At 38.6% G+C, this 16420-nt stretch overlaps 2 protein-coding genes across 3 annotated transcripts in view; both read right to left on the bottom strand.

Annotated features, from left to right (window-relative positions):
• Positions 1–16420, bottom strand: part of KIF5C (kinesin family member 5C) — a 326400-nt gene that overhangs the window by 89688 nt on the left and 220292 nt on the right. The window lies entirely within an intron of this gene.
• EPC2 (enhancer of polycomb homolog 2) overlaps positions 1–16420 on the bottom strand; it is a 46916-nt gene that overhangs the window by 6546 nt on the left and 23950 nt on the right. For both annotated transcript variants that reach the window (XM_081167660.1, XM_081167661.1), the window contains exons 3-10: positions 12754–12899; positions 7660–7866; positions 6337–6485; positions 5903–6032; positions 4631–4822; positions 4054–4143; positions 2724–2869; positions 2268–2611 (exon numbers count right to left, since the gene is read on the bottom strand). In XM_081167660.1, coding sequence (XP_081023786.1) covers positions 2268–2611; positions 2724–2869; positions 4054–4143; positions 4631–4822; positions 5903–6032; positions 6337–6485; positions 7660–7866; positions 12754–12899 — 1404 coding nt within the window. The remainder of the gene's footprint in view (positions 1–2267; positions 2612–2723; positions 2870–4053; positions 4144–4630; positions 4823–5902; positions 6033–6336; positions 6486–7659; positions 7867–12753; positions 12900–16420) is intronic.

Raw genomic sequence — 16420 nt, 5'->3', positions numbered from 1 at the left:
ACAAAGAACTGGTGCAGCGCAGCTGTGATCATGAGCAGTTGTGATCATGACCGTGAGCTTTGCCAATCCCACTGGCAGGAGCCCACTGGGGAGACTTAAGTAAGCTATCACTCTTTCAGTCTCAGTACCCAGCCTATAATATGGGGATAGTAATTCTGGACTACATTAAGGCCTGCAGGGATTATTGCAACATTCTCTTTGAAGCATCCATCTAATTTATGAAAAGAGTTAGATAACTAATAATTATAGAAATCAATATTCTTATGCCAAGAGTACTTTCTCTTGCTGATGTAAAACTTGTTTTTGAAAGTGCGAATCATTTTGTAGTGCAATCCTTGGCAATGACTGTTTTGCTCTCAAAGGGTACAGATATTATTTGTCTACTATGTACAATCACTTTAATTTGACAATTGACCTGTTAATGACAGTACTGCTACAGCTGGTTCCATTTTCAGCAAATTTTAGTGGAGAGGTTAACAGGAATATGGGGTCGGAGTTCTACAAAAAACCCCAAAAACTAAGATACTAAAGTGTGTGTCTTCATCACTCCGTTATACATATATGAATCAGTTCTGAGATCAGTTGCTGCTAGCATGTTAAACAAGCACACAATTTTTGCTTATACCACTTACAGAAGGTATTGAGAAGAGATAGGAAGTAACTGTTAAGAATCAAGATCCTTAAGATATTACCCAATTACTGGGATAAAGTGCCTATTGTTGCTGCCTCAGAGTAAGCCAGGGCAATATGTATAACATGAGTTCCTGGAAAAGCTTTTAGGACTCCCCCTTCTCCACTTTAACTGAAGCTACTTAAGACCTATGAGAAGCAGGCCATCAGGAAGTTCATTATAACAGTTTCTGAAGAGACTGCCCAAGACAACTTAGTTTTTTCTTAAATTTCTTTCTTTCTTTCTTTCTTTCTTTCTTTCTTTCCTATTTTGATTTGTTGTATGAACATTTGCAATGCCATGGTAAAATCACACATTCCATGCGGTAAGCCACTGCACATTAACAGATTTCTAGTCAGTAATTATGGCCACAGAGTGATTTGCCGTATTTTTCGCTCTATAGGACGCACCCGATCATAAGATGAACCTAGTTTTAGAGGGGGAGAACAAGAAAAAAAAAATCTCTCCCTCTCTGCGCAGCGTCCCTTCAGCGAAGCAGAGCCCCTTCCATTTCTCCTCCTGCTTCACTGAAGGGGCGCTGCACAGAGAGGGAAAGCTGCGCAACACCTCTCCAGCGAAGCGAAGCCAGGAGAGCAAGAGGGATCGGTGCACACCGACCACTCTCGCTCTCCAAGCTTCAGCGAAAGCAACACGAAGCCTCCGGAGGCTTCGCATTGCTTTCGCTGAAGCCATGGAGCCTGCATTCGCTCCATAAGACGCACACAAATTTCCCCTTAATTTTTGGAGTGGGAAAAGTGCGTCTTATAGAGTGAAAAATACGGTAATAATGGCCTCGACCACTATGAAAAAGCTAATGTTGCTCAAAGGAGGTGTGCATAAATTGTACAGCATTGTGCACGTACTGTTATCAATACTAATAAGCAAGGGCAACTCCTAAGTCCCACACAAAGAATAAAGAATTATGCCGAACACTTCTTTAAAATCCAGCAATGCAAAGTTTGGTCCATGGGAAATGTAGCGTATTATCATTGTGTGTGTGTGTGTGTGTGTGTGTGTGTGTGTGTGTGTGTGTGTTACAAGGTGGCTTTCGTGTTGCATTAAGGATCAATGTGCTACTTGTGCTGTAACCGCTGTAAATAGTGAATCAGTTTTCACGATGCAAAAATAAAAATAATGGACTTTATAAATTTCTTGTAATTTCTTCTGTTGTGTAGCCTGATCTTTTTTATACGTGTCACCAAAGCTTACTCACGACTAAGTGTGCACCCTTAGTGCTAGCAATATAAGCAAGTCATATGTTAGTCCTCTGTTTAAATCCATTACACCAAATATTAGTAAATGATCTATGTGGGTGGGATGTGTAATCTCAGGGACAAGATGGCTGAACTACGTAAGACTTGCAGTGTCCAGGACAGCATTCATTGCCCTGCATGGCTCTTTACACATCCACTGTATGAAGGAATAAAATATCTGTACAAAAGCATGTAACACACACACACTGTGATTCTATTTTATTGCAGTGACATCTCTCTCTTCCCATCCCCAATACACATACTATTTTCTCTTCTAGAATCCTCAGCCAGGTCCAAGGTGATAAATATGCATTTAAAGTTCAACATTGCAAATCTCTGCCTACCTGATATGCCATTCTTGCTGGTGTTCAATAAAGCTACAGATGGCGCAGAAACTCTTTTATTATTCACAGCCTGCCCTGGTTTCCTTGAGGTACATTCTTCACTATCACTGTCCTGTATGTTTAGTAGCCGTGGTTGGAAACACTGCAGTCGACACGATCTGATATTGCTTAGTATTTCAGAAAGAGAAAGTCTATTTTCACAATGTTTATTGGAAGCATTGGTCCGTGAAAAATTAGAAGAAAAGTCTACATTTTGGGAAGAGCTTGAGCAACTGTTTAGCATATCTGGGTCAATCTGTTTCAGGACAGGATCATGTTCTGTGGATATCCGGTCCATCAACACCCTGTTTTAAAAGAAGAAGAAAAGAAAATATTAATATACATTTGAGTTTTGCTTCCATGAAAAGGGAAGAAAATAGTATGTTATTTTACCAACAAAATTAGCAATTATCTTACCTTCCACCCCTGCCAACTCGTCTTCTTGCAAATCCTATACATCTTCTTGGAACTGTAAGTGTTGTAAGGCAATGCCTATACCTTAGCTTATCCAATTCTGCCAGTTCTGAATTCTCATGAGAATAATTAGTTTGGTCCAAATGAGCCTGCAGAAGACAAGACAAGAATAATTTTGCTTTCATTCTTGGGAAAGGGAAAATGAAACTTGAATAGAACTATTTACGTAAAGGTCCTAACATTATTTTGGCTGCAAAAAGCAGAACACTTTCGTAAAACAATTTTCTCATTTTAATTTTTGCTCTCTATTGCTTTTGATGCTTTTATACTGCTATACACTACCCTGATGAGGGGAAGGTATATAAATACTTTTACAAATATGAATAGAATAAACAAACAAACATCATACAATGTATGTGAAAGGGTGAGACAATTGCTAAGAGGACACAAACATTAGGTGTACAAGTAACAGGATTAGATTTGCAGGGTTCAAGCTACTGTGTAAGATATTTTGATGGAATGTAGTCCCCTATACTTAAACTAGTGCATTCCCGACACTATTAGTTTTTTTTAATCCCTTCAAATTCCCTTCACTGTAATCTCATATGCCCCAACCTCCTTCCCCTGAAGTTTAAGTGTTTGTGTATGTGTGTGTGTGTGTGTGTGTGTGTGTGTATACTCCCTCTCTCTCATGTCCTATTTCTCTTTCTCTCTCTCTCTTTCTCCACACATACACACACACACACACAGAGAGAGAGAGAGAGAAAGAGAAATAGGACATGAAATCCCAAAATTGAAAAATCAAAACAGAAAAAGCATAAAAGAGTAAAACCAACAACAGAATAACAGTATTCCAAAGGATCAAAAAAGTATTACGATTTAGTCCGCAAAGCCTGGGGAAATAAAAAGGCCTCCACCAAGCACCAAAGACTGTAACAAAGGCATTGAGTGAGCCTCGTTGGGAAAGGCATTCCACAACTGGAGTGTCACCACTGAAAGGGCCCTCTAGTTAGTAGCCACCAGCCTCACCTCTTTTGGCAGCCCTACCCTTTCAAGCATACTGAAATAGTTCAAGTGAAGCTAGCAGTTCCGTGTGTGCCCCAATTTCCTCAAGGTATATCCCTTCCTGTACATTTGACAGCCTTGACTGGATACACTGTAGCTGGCATAATCTGATATTGCTTTGTATTTTAGGAAGATCAATTCTGTTTTTAAACAGCCAAGGTGGACGAGAGAGAAAAAAGAGGAAGGCTGAAGTATGTCCCTTTTAACCAAACATCTGTCTTCAGCATTAATCAATTAGATAGGTCTTAACAGCAGCAAGAATCCTTACAGCATAATACTGGCATCCTGCCCTCCTTCTGAATGCACTTGCTCCATCAGGATCATTTTCTTCTTCTGGCTCAGACACCGGTGAGGGTACCTAGGGAGCAAAAGCAGTTTGATTTAAAAACATGCTATTATGCCAATTTATTATAACTGACAAGTACTCCGTTTGCTCTGTTTTAGCAGTTCATTTATTGGAAACTTAATAAAATAAAATAAATTCCCATCAGCCACCATCTTAGGAACGGTGAAGCAAGTTTTGTGAACTTAAGGGTCTGTATAATTGTTTTTCTCCATTAGTCCCCCATATCCCACAAAGACTATGTTTAAGAACTGTTCTTGAGAGCCTGGGAGATGCGAGCTGCCCAAACACAAAAAGGGCATCAGGCTCATCTAAGCCCTTTGTAGAAGCCTAAACAGCCCTTTGGATCCCAGTGCCTGTGGCATGACATTCCAATAGAAACCTATGGTGAAAGGGCAACATTTAAAAATAAAAAATAAAAAAATTAAAGTGACAATTATTTCTATTTTACACAACTTTTTCCTTTTCTCTCTGTCACTATAACTTAGTTGACATTTATTACCTGTGGAAATTCATCTTCATCTGAACTGTGGAAGTCATACTGTTTGATATCACTTTTACTGATCACAGGCAAAGGCTCAGTAGTGGGTTGCTGAGGATTTATTACACTCTCAGTTTTAGGCTTCTTTGGATACTTCTTCTTTTGACGGACAACATCAGACACTTCCTCTTTTAGAGATGAGTGGTGAGCATGCTGTTGTATACAATAAATTTTGGACAACCCCCCGTTTGTTAATAATTATTCTTATTTCATTAAACAGTCTATATCCACCACCACCCTTCTAATCTCATTATGGTTCAGCTTTGCTCATGAACAGGTTGCCTAAAGAATAAAGTTTATATAACTCTGAACAAGTATTTCTTTTACAAAATTTAATATTCAACAACTTGCACATATAATATTCAGTATCCTTTACTGTGTTCTGCATTAACTTTTAAAAGTACTCAGTAATTTTCTAAAAAGCTGATGTCTTGCACACTTTTTCCTGCTCAAAGTTTGTTACTTTGTGGCAACAGAGGACAAGGCAAGTATGAACCAAACTGAACAGTGATAGGTGCCTACAATGTAATAACCACTAGATGTCATCAAAGTTAAATACAAGAGAGAAATGTTTTAATGAAATATGTTCATTTTGATTTAAAATATTTGAAAATGTTTAGTTCTTTTCTAAAAAGTACCATCTAAATATATGTACTGCAAATAAGCCAATTCTAAAATCTCAGCGAGCATGAGTCTCTATGAAATAATTGCAACTGTTACCATTACAATGATTCGAAGACAGTGCTGGAAGATTATTTCTCTAATATGAAGCAAATTTTTAAAAAATGTGTCTGGATAAATTAGCTAAAGTTAACTGCCAAAAAACTTTAATCTGCAGTTATCTCTTGTAAGAGGACTAAGGGAAGAAGCAATTTTTATGTTCTTGACCTCTGTAACCTGAAAGCATTCTAAAATGCAGCAATGCCTCCACTAAATGGCTTCATATACAACTAGAAATATAGCCCTTTCTAATTAGTTGCATAAACCAAGAAGCACAGCAAACCTTCTCAGCTCCTGTGCTATTGATTTTTGAACTGCTAAAATGAAAAAAAGATATACAGCTGGCTGTGTACATCAGTTATTGCTATCTGTACATACAGCTTAAGATAGATTTTTATTTCTGCTTTTTTCTGACATTATAGAAAATAATTATTACTACATATACATCACACTTTCCACATTACAAAGAGGACAATGTATCCAGTGAAATTAATGGTGATGCAAGTCATTTACCTTAGCTTTACATTCTTGAACCTTGTGATGATTTCCATTATGAAGAGCTGCTGGAGTGTTCATCTCTTTTTCAGTTGTATTAAGTTTGACTTCGTTAAGTATTTCACCTCCATAATCACCCAAATGGTATCTTAACAAAAAAGAAAAATAATTATTGCTAATCATTAATGAACTACTTTAACTATGTGAAGTGCTTTAAAATATTTTGTCTTTATTTATTGTCACAGGAACCCTGCAAGGCATGACATCATTGCTTCCTATTTACAAACTCAGAACAGAGGATATGTTTGATATATAGGACAGAACACCCCGTGTGCCAAGTGAAACATTCCACCAAACACACTATATTCGCTAATCACGGCACTTCTACTAAAACATATTATTTTATGGAATTCAAGTGGAACCTGTTTAACAAGAATGGATGAAAAAATTACCTTTTCTCCACAACTTCCAATGTCAAATGTAACAACTCTCGTTTTGTTTTCTCTCGTCTCTTAATCATCTCTAAAATTGTTATGGCTCTACTAAACTCCCTTCTTAATTTCAGCATTTTCTCATAAGAGGCTTCATCATTCTTTCGGTTCTGTTGGGGGGAAAATATTAATAGTAAAAAGCATGTATGGAAGATGTAGTCGTACCGAGTTTAAATAATTGCACTTTATATTGAATCACTGACATTTAAGGTTGGGTCCAAATTATGTTCAGGTAGCATTCTGCTTCCACAACAGTCATCCAGAACAAGGTAAACTTCACCTCCCCAGTCAGAAACATCCACAGAACCTATGCCTTGCCTGAATTGAGTCCATGACTTTAGGCACTTGGTTCAAGACTTCTACTGCCTTACCCAAGTTAGATGAAAAGGAATTAAGCCAAATGTCAGGCCAAATTTCCAAATGGTTTTCCTTAGCAGTATCATATAGAAGTTAAATAGCACAGGGAATGATACAGACAGTGATAGTCCATAATATAATTGCCATGGCACAGAGCGGTTCCCCAGCATCACCTTCTGGAAGGAATCTGCCAAGCAGGAACAGAAACACCTGACCACAGTGGTTCTCAATATCTAGTTCAGCCAGTGAATCTCAAAGGACACTAGTCCATGTCCCTGAACGGTCCAAGAAAATTAGCATGGTCACACTTCTCCATCCTTCTTCCAGCAAATGTCATCCCATAGGGTAATTAAGGCCGTTTCAGTTCCAAGCTGGAACTGGCCTGAAGCCAAATTGGGATAACTCTTAAATAGTGTCATCTAAAACTGAAAAGCCACTATTTGCTCAAGCTACTTCCTTAAAAAGGAAACATTTATAACTGGCCTATAGGATATTTATTTATTTCCAAAATGCAAAAACAAACAACAGAAATAAGATACAGAGACCCAGGTATCTGAAATCCAAGAAAATGAGACTGAATCATACTAAATAATGGACTGCAGAAAGTGACAAGTGAAGGCAAACTAAAGTCTTGAACCAATAATTGGAAATTAGGATCCACTTTGAAGGCACACTGAATTCATGGCAGCTACAGTACTCCAAAAATTAGAATGAGAATGTGGTTAGTCCCATGATCTTTATTTTATTAATATTCCAGCTAATATTACTTAAAAACTTCCTTACTATCATCTTGATTTTGAGTTAGGTAAACAGATTTTAGCAGACAATGCAACATTTTCACCTTTTGTCCTTAATAAGATGAAGAATTTGTGACATTTAACCTTTGGAAAATAGCAGTTTGGAAAACTGCAGAACTGAGAGAGTTACCTTTCTTGTCTGCATTTTCTCTGTTCTCCTCCGAAAAGCCACGTATGGATCATTGTTGGTGGAGCCATCTCTTTTTTCTTGCTTGATTTGGGGGATGAGGGAAGGCCCTCTGCAGTTCTTACGTTTTCTTACCCAGTAGTCATAGACAGCCTTAATAAGGTAATCATCCTCATTTAGCAGCAACTTAGCTTCCTGAAGTGTTACAAGCTGGAAAAGATATAAAAACATTGTTGTGTAACACAAGGAATTATTTTAAAAGTTGTTCTTAACAATAATCCAGGATGAAAATTTTGAAGAGGAAATGTAACACACAATCCTCTACAATGTATTAGCTATTAGAACTTTGGTTTCTTCATACAATTAGTACTGCAAGGTGTGAAGAGAGCAATGTGGTATGACTTTACAGCTTCAAAAAAAAAAAAAAAAAAAAGACCTGTTGCACAAAAATTAGACATCAGACATTTTTGACAAAATACTTTTTTAATACTAATTATTCATCAGTGTCTGAAATGCAGCTTCTGTATCATTTACTTCCTCTGTAGCAGCAGTCAGTTATTTTGGCTGCAGGTGCACATTATATTTCCATACTGTCAATACAGCAATAGAAACTAGGAGGTTCCTTCAGGTGATTTGGGTTGATCAAAGTCAGAATATTTTGTACCTCAACAAGCATACCTTGCTAAACGATAAAGGACTAAAATGATGCCTACAGTTGTGTCAAAATAAATCTATAAAATAAATAAATAAATTTCTCTTCTTCTTGTCATTTCCATAATCTGGACCCTGGCAAAATCTGAAGAATGGAGTTGTTCCAGGGAATACAGATCCGGACCACCCCTGAGATACACTGGAATTGTCTGAGTTCTGCCTACACTCCTTGAGTGAATGGTCTCTCCATTCCAAGCAACAAAACAAATAAGCTAATGAGTTCTATTAGGTATTTAAAAAGATCTACATATTTTATTCACTCAGCCCTTAGGAGTACCCAATGAAAACAAGTTTTTATTCAACTAAAGGAGGAAAAGCAAACTGGAAAATGTCAGTTCATCTTTACATAGATAAAATTATTGAACTTTAGTGCTGTGGAATCTAGGCTGTTAAGCCTTTTTCCTTGCCACACAATGACTATAAGGATAGGAATAATTAGATTTTGGCGGGATTGAGGTATAAAACTAAAGAACTAGGGTAAAAGGGATATTTTATCATAAAGAAGAATGAGAACAGCTCACAGCCGCAGGAAATAAGAGTTTTCAGAAAGCCTTCTCTTGTAGTCAAAATGAGGATATCAACACCCAGCGGCCCTATTCTAACTAAAAGTAGTCACACTTATCTCCCATTAAAATTAATGGGGCTTAAGTTAGCAGTAACTACTTTGCCTCACAGACTTTAATGGGACTTGAGTGCAACTAACTTTTGCGGGATTGAGACAAGTACTTTAGAAAAACATGATGATGCTTCAGACCACATTACCCTGCAATTCTGAGTCTTTAAAAAAAGCTACCCTATAGGTCCCAAAATACTGATTTCTGATGCACTGTGATGTACTATAGACATTCCTAAGTGCTCCTAAGAGCTGCACATTGTAATCCCAGGTGTTTCCAGAAATACATATGTTTGGAAAAGTAAGAGTTTGACATTCTGGGACTACTTCTGTTAAGTTTCCTCCTCTGAAAACATTCTAAGACAGTGATTCCCAATTGGGAGTCCATGGACCCTTGGGGGTTCGCGTAACTCACTCAGGGGGTCCTTAGTACCATTCACATAACAAAAATTACCAAATAATTTCCTCCCCAAAATTAGAGGATCCATGGCTTAGCTTTTGAAAAACATGGGGTCCATAGGGTAAAGGTAAAGGGACCCCTGACCATTAGGTCCAGTCGTGATCGACTCTGGGGTTGCGGTGCTCATCTTGCTTTATTGGCTGAGGGAGCCACCGTCCAGCTTCCGGGTCATGTGGCCAGCATGACGAAGCCGCTTCTGGCAAACCAGAGCAGCGCACGGAAACACCGTTTACCTTCCCGCCCAAGCGGTACCTATTTATCTACTTGCACTTTGACGTGCTTTTGAACTGCTAGGTTGGCAGGAGCTGGGACCGAGCATGACGAAGCCGCTTCTGGCGAACCAGAGAAGCGCATGGAAACACCGTTTACCTTCCCGCCCGAGCAGTACCTATTTATCTACTTGCACTTTGACGTGCTTTTGAACTGCTAGGTTGGCAGGAGCAGGGATCGAGCAATGGGAGCTCACCCCTTTGCGGGGATTCGAACCGCTGACCTTCTGATCGGCAAGTCCTAGGCTCTGTGGTTTAATCCACAACGCCACCCGCGTCCCCATGGGGTCCATAGTACTTAGCTAATTGGGAACCACTGCTTTTAAAGATATTGGCTGTGTTCACAAATAATGCTAAACCATGGCTTGCCCACTCCACCCTTCCCTCTATTCCTCCTATTTAGTGGGGTGAGGACTTCTGTGGAGATTAGTTTCATTTTCAATGAATGTTGGCTTGTTGTGTCATATGAACCAGGAATTAAGTCTCATGGTTTGCAGTTTACCTTACATTAAAAATTGCTCGAGTTTACTGTAAGTTTGTTTGTAAAGCTGTTGCATATGCAGGCACAGATTGCACTCTTAAAAGCTGCAACACTTTAAAAGTAACTTTTTATGGGGTGGCAGGATGAACTGGTTCTTAAATTCTGTCAAGGTTCATTGGATTCAGGCACATCTGATAACAACGCTAATTATAACAATATCAAGGATTTTATAAAAATCTTTTATTTCACTTTTTGAGATTTTGAGAATAGTAACTGGATACCCAGACATCAACTAAACAGAACAACCTCTCCATTATGCTTATATGCCTGAAAATGTAAAGCTACTTTTGACACAGGTTACACATTTGTTCTATAAATTTGAGCTCAAGACATTTCAGCTCTATTGTTCTTTGTTTGCACAAACAACTATTTCTTTGAAATGAAAACTGATCACTTAATGAAGTTAACTACTTCATTGGAAGACCTTGCTTTTCAGCCAAGAATGATTTAATAGCACCTACAAAGAAACTATTACTATCAGCTACCTTTCCTATATGAAACGTACCATATTTTTCTGTTTATAAGAAGCCCCTATTTTGGGGGACTCCAAATTAAGAAAACACCCCTCAGCACTACCAATGTATAAGACGAGCCCCAATTTTAAACCTGATTTTTTGGTTAAAAAGCCTAGTCTTACACACGGAAAAATACTGTATTTCTTGGGCAACTTTCCAGTTCCACATGTTCAAATGCTTATTCTGGGATCCTGCACATGCTCTGCTGGATTAGGTTTAATGCCATCCAGTGCCTGAGAATGGAAGACTGAACTTTTGACAGTGTCAAAATGAACCAATATTCAGCACAAATCTATAAGTTATTCCATGCTCTTTCACAGCCTTATTTTCTTCACACAAAAAACCAATGATCAATTAACTATCATTATTTGGACAGTACCTGAAGTTTAAACTAGTTGCTATCTTATTTACACTTTAGAAGATGACAGTATATGATTTCTATGGTCACGTCCCCCCTTCCAGAAGAAAAGTGATCCTAGCATCAATTATGACACAGTCTGCTCTATAATGAGAGGCCCTATGAAGTACTATTTAACCAGCCAATTGAAGTACAGTAGAACCTTGGTTCGTTCCGGAAGTCTGTTTGACTTCCAAAACGTTCAAAAACCAAGGTGGGGCTTCCCATTGGCTGCAGGCACCCCGGAAACAATAGCCAACAGCCGCATTGGACGTCCAGCTTCTAAAAAATGTTCGAAAACCGGAACACTTACTCCCGGGTTTACGGCATTTGGGAGCAAAAATGTTCGAGTACCAAGGCGTTAGAGAACCAAGGTTCCACTTCACATGACACAACAAAGAAAATTTCCCAGTTCCAGGTTTTGAATAGAAAGTCTTCAAAAATCTCTGGTTTTTGATGGCTCTAACCACAGCATTTGTCTAAACTGCTAAGGTTCATATGACAGAATAGCAGTTAGTGCTTCAAGAAGATGTAAAATCTTGTTATTACACTCATTCACTAGGCATTTCTAAAACTATTGTTGGAACCACAGAAGAATACACAAATATAGAATGATTCCTCAAAGTATAGATAAAACTTTAATTCAACTTTGAATATGGTTTTGTGAGGTTCAGGTGACCCTCATGCCACCTATATTATAGCTCTGCTGTGCTTCTTGATTTTGTTGGAACAGAGCACTGAGCAAAATTTTGCATCAGCACTGTAGAACACATTGCCCTGTGAAGAATAACAGTCCCCTCTCTTTTCTTTCATCAGTTGGTAAAGACATTTTCATTTCGGCAGGCCTTTGCCTTGCTTTGTACTTGATGTTTAGTTTAAAAGTTATGTTTTAACCTTGCACAATACCTGCCTCTATTGTATTTTTAAAAATATTTTAACTGAATGATTGTTTATGATACTATTATTTAGATTTTTGTAAATCACACGGTGGAAGTGAAATTTCTAAATAAAGTAATATCAGTAAGAAAAAATGGGAAAGCTTAAAAAGAATACTTTTTTGACAATATAATGAAACTAAGGATTTATAGTCTATTGTGTAAATTGACGTGTCATGTTTTTCTTTAAATTGGAGAAAAGCTTTTAGCTTGACAAAAGGCATGCTGTGGTCCTTTCTACAGCAGCATTAGTAAATCCTAGCTAAAGTAATTTTCTCCTGGATTTTGCACCTAGGTATGACTCAAGCAACGCACAAACCATGTAACTACTGTCCATAAGGACCCTTCATGCAACATTAAATGAGAGGCACAGACGGCCTTATCCCCCCACAGCTGAGATGGGCGTTCAATACAACCTCCCAACAAGGAAGAGGAACTGGTAACAGATAAAGGAAAACCCCATAGACTAGTAAAGCTTAAGGCTTTCATAATGATATATATATATAATTTTATTTATATGCCACCCATCTGACTGGGTTGTCCCAGCCACAAAAAATAGTAAAAATAAATAAAGACATTCACATTAAGGAACTCTTATCAAAATTCAACTTTATTAGTGAAATCTTAGATGAATAGTGCATTGGAAACCGTAATACCTGATTAGAACTAGCTTTCTCAAGCCTGTCTATCATAATTTCAAACTGCAGTGGTTTGATTTCCATCTTCCGATTGAGCCTATTTAATAATGTCTCATCTTCTGAGTCCATATCATAATCAGGTTGCTCATTGTCCAGATTGAAAGCTGAAATAAAAAGGGGACAGAAACATACTTTAAAATACCATGTGAAATGGGCATATGCATACTAACAACAATCAGCTGGAAATGAATAAAATGTCAACTAGTTCAACAGCTGCTCTCAAAAGGCAGGACTTGTTTATTGGAAAACTTTCTCTTCCATCGTAGACAATACAGAAGATCAGGATAAGTACACCATAAGAACAGAGCATCTGTGCTGCTGAAAGATACCCACAGAAAATATGGCTCCAGCTGACTCAAAGTAGTGACCTACTGTGCACAATACAAAGAAAGGCAAAATAATTTGGGGGCTACTAAACTAACAAGACTTAAAGAATAACATAGAACAGAGCACAACTTGGAAAAACTTTCCCCTAATGTAAGATGACAGCTTTCCTATCCTACCACATAATATGTGTTAAGACACCCTATCTTAATGACATTAATACCCTTTAATGTCTTAAAGGATAGCTGGACACTTTTTCCAAATACTAGTTCTCAAATTACAATGACAAAAAAGGAGGGAGCCCTTATGAAATCTACAATCCCTACCCTTGGATGCCTTCAATTTTAGTCAAATTAGGATCCCCCAAAACCTTCTAAAGCAGTCATGAAGGGGCTTTCACAATCAGCCACCCTTATCGTTCAAACACTGGCATTTATTCATTTGGAAGGTTTTCATAACCTCAACAACAGCTGGATGATATAAATAAATCTCACTTTCTTATTCCATGATTATTTTTTAAAGGAGGTTAGATTATCACCTATTGACTTCATCCTTCTACTACAGAAGACTTAATAAGGTAATAATAAAGATTATTCCAATTCTATGAAGTTAAATTTCATCTTTATTTTTCTTTCTCTAGTAGTAACTGTTTTCATCTACAGCTCGCATTATGCTAACCTCTCACACTAGGCATAAACTTAACTTGTCCATAAGAGTTCAAGATCATGAAACAAACAAGAAGCTCATCCACAATCTAAGACAGAAATAAAAATCCAGAATTGCACAAAACAATAGTTATAAATGGGGGTGGGGCACCTTTTCCCTTCCAAATATTCTTGAAGTACAACTCCCATCAGCCCCAGCAAGCATGGTCAATGACCAAAGCTTCCCCACATCTGTTATAAAGTGATCCTGATGCACATTTCAAGCACCAGCTCTTCCTTGGTGAAATAATTTTTATTTCTGGGCACAAATGTTTTTAAAGCACCATATTCAACAAAAAGTGTTTTGTGGGGAAGAAGTGAGATTTGAAACATGCATTGAAATCCTAAAAAAAAAAATACTTTGTCTAGAAAAGCTTGATATAATAAATAGATGCCTACAAACCTAATTACCTTCCATAATCAGCACCAAAGAGCAGCACAACTACAGTGGTGCCCCGCAAGACGAATGCCTCGTAAGACGAAAAACTCGCTAGACAAAAGGGTTTTGCGTTTTTTGAGCTGCTTTGCAAGACGAATTTCCCTATGGGCTTGCTTCGCAAGACGAAAACGTCTTGCAAGTTTGTTTCCTTTTTCTTAACACCGTTAATACAGTTGCGACTTGACTTCGAGGAGCAACTCATAGCACGCGGTGTGGTGGCCTTTTTTGAGGTTTTTGAAGACTTTGCTGATTTTTGAAGCTTTTCCAAAACTTCTTTTGCAGCCATTTGGTAAGTTAAACTTTTAAAACTTTTTTGGGGGGGTTTGGATTTTGGGTTGGGGTGTTTGGAATTCAAGGACTTGGTGTTGGGGAGGGGTTTGCAAGAATCTGGAAGCTTGTGTGGTTTTTTTCTGCATTTTTATGATTTTTTGTGACCATTGGGCCACTCTGCTGTTTTTTTATTTAAAAAAATCTGGGTTTGAATTTCTGTGTGGTGGGTGGCTGGGGGAACAGTTGAGGAGGGGTTTGCAAGAATCTGGGAGCTTGTGTGGTGTTTTTTTTTTGAATTTTTATGATTTTCTGTGACCATTGGGCCATGTTGTTGTTTTTTTAAAAAAAAATCTGGATTTGAATTTCTGTGTGGACAATGCTCCTGCTCATCCTAAAGGCCTTGAGTTGGACTTGTTGGAGGAGTTCAGCTTCATCAGAATCATGTTCCTGCCACCTAACACCACGCCACTGCTCCAGCCGATGGATCAGCAGGTCATCGCCAATTTCAAAAAACTCTACACCCAGGAGCTTTTCAGGCGATGCTTCGAGGTGACTGATTGCACCACCATCACCCTGCGGGAATTCTGGAAGGACCACTTTGACATCGTCACCTGCTTGAAGATGATCACCACGGCCTGGAAAGGGATCAGCCAGAGAAATTTGAATTGCGCTTGGCGCAGCCTGTGGCCAGACTGTGTGGCACCAAGTGACTCTGATGCACCAGAGTCAACAGTGGTGCAGGACATTGTTGCCTTGGGGAGGACCATGGGCCTGGAGGTCACAGAGGAGGACATCAGCGAGCTGGTGGAGGAGCACGACCACGAGCTGACCACCCAGGAGCTGGTCGAACTGCAGGCAGAGGCTGCGCAGAAGCAGGCCTCGCTGGAAGAGGAGGAAGCAACTGAGGAACGGCTGTCCTCCAAAGAACTGAGGGACATTTGCATGAAGTGGAAGGATGTTCAGGCTTTTGCACAGCGGCACCACCCTGACAAGCACGTGGCACATGACCTTGCGAACACTTTTGATACGAGGGTCATGTCGCCTTTCAGGGAGGTGCTGAAAAGGCAGATGAAGCAGCAGACCATGGACAGGTTCTTCAGCAAGAAGCAAAGAGTGGAAGAGGAACCTTCTTCGAGTTGTCCCCCAGAGTCTTAGAAAATGTACTGTACACTTTGTTTATTTTGGAATGTTTTTCTGTCATGTTTAGAAACTTAATTTATTGTTCCTTCAATTTTTGAAATGCTCTTTACAGTATGTGTGACTTTAAAGAGCACTTAATAAACTCTTGTTGTACCAAATTTGGCTTTGTTTGGACTTTTTTTGATCATAGGAATGCATTAATTGAATTTCAATGCATTCCTATGGGATTTCGTGCTTCACAAGACGAAAAATTCGCTAGACGAAAAAACTCGCGGAACAAATTAATTTCGTCTTGCGAGGCACCACTGTACCTGGCAAATAACTAGATCCATATAACCCTTTGTTCCCACTAAGGGTGAAATACTGGATTCAATGCTCCCAAATGTGTGGCCAGCAAGCTGAAGCTAAAAGATCTGGAGAAATGCCAGAGCCAAGGTGCCACCATTAAAAATGCCCTATTCTTGGTCCACACCTGCCTCATATCATTGAAGACGCCAAACCAGGATCACTATGAATGACTTGGACACATGCTATTGTGTATTTGTTTGGATAAAGCCATAATTCTGAACTACAGAAAATGGTTTTGCACCTTCCAGTATATTTTACTATTTCTGTCCTCATCAATAATAAGAAGCCGAATTCAATGTGTCAATGTGAATTATATGCAAGATAATCTAGAATCTCATCCACAAAACTAATATAAAAGAATGGCTAGTTCCCAAAAGGCCTTCCTACTTTTCTCACAGAT

This window comes from Podarcis bocagei, assembly GCF_964188305.1.
Source record: "Podarcis bocagei genome assembly, chromosome: 1".
NCBI lineage: Eukaryota > Metazoa > Chordata > Lepidosauria > Squamata > Lacertidae > Podarcis > Podarcis bocagei.
Note: the sequence above shows the minus strand (reverse complement) of the source record. Positions and strands in the feature narration are given on the sequence as shown.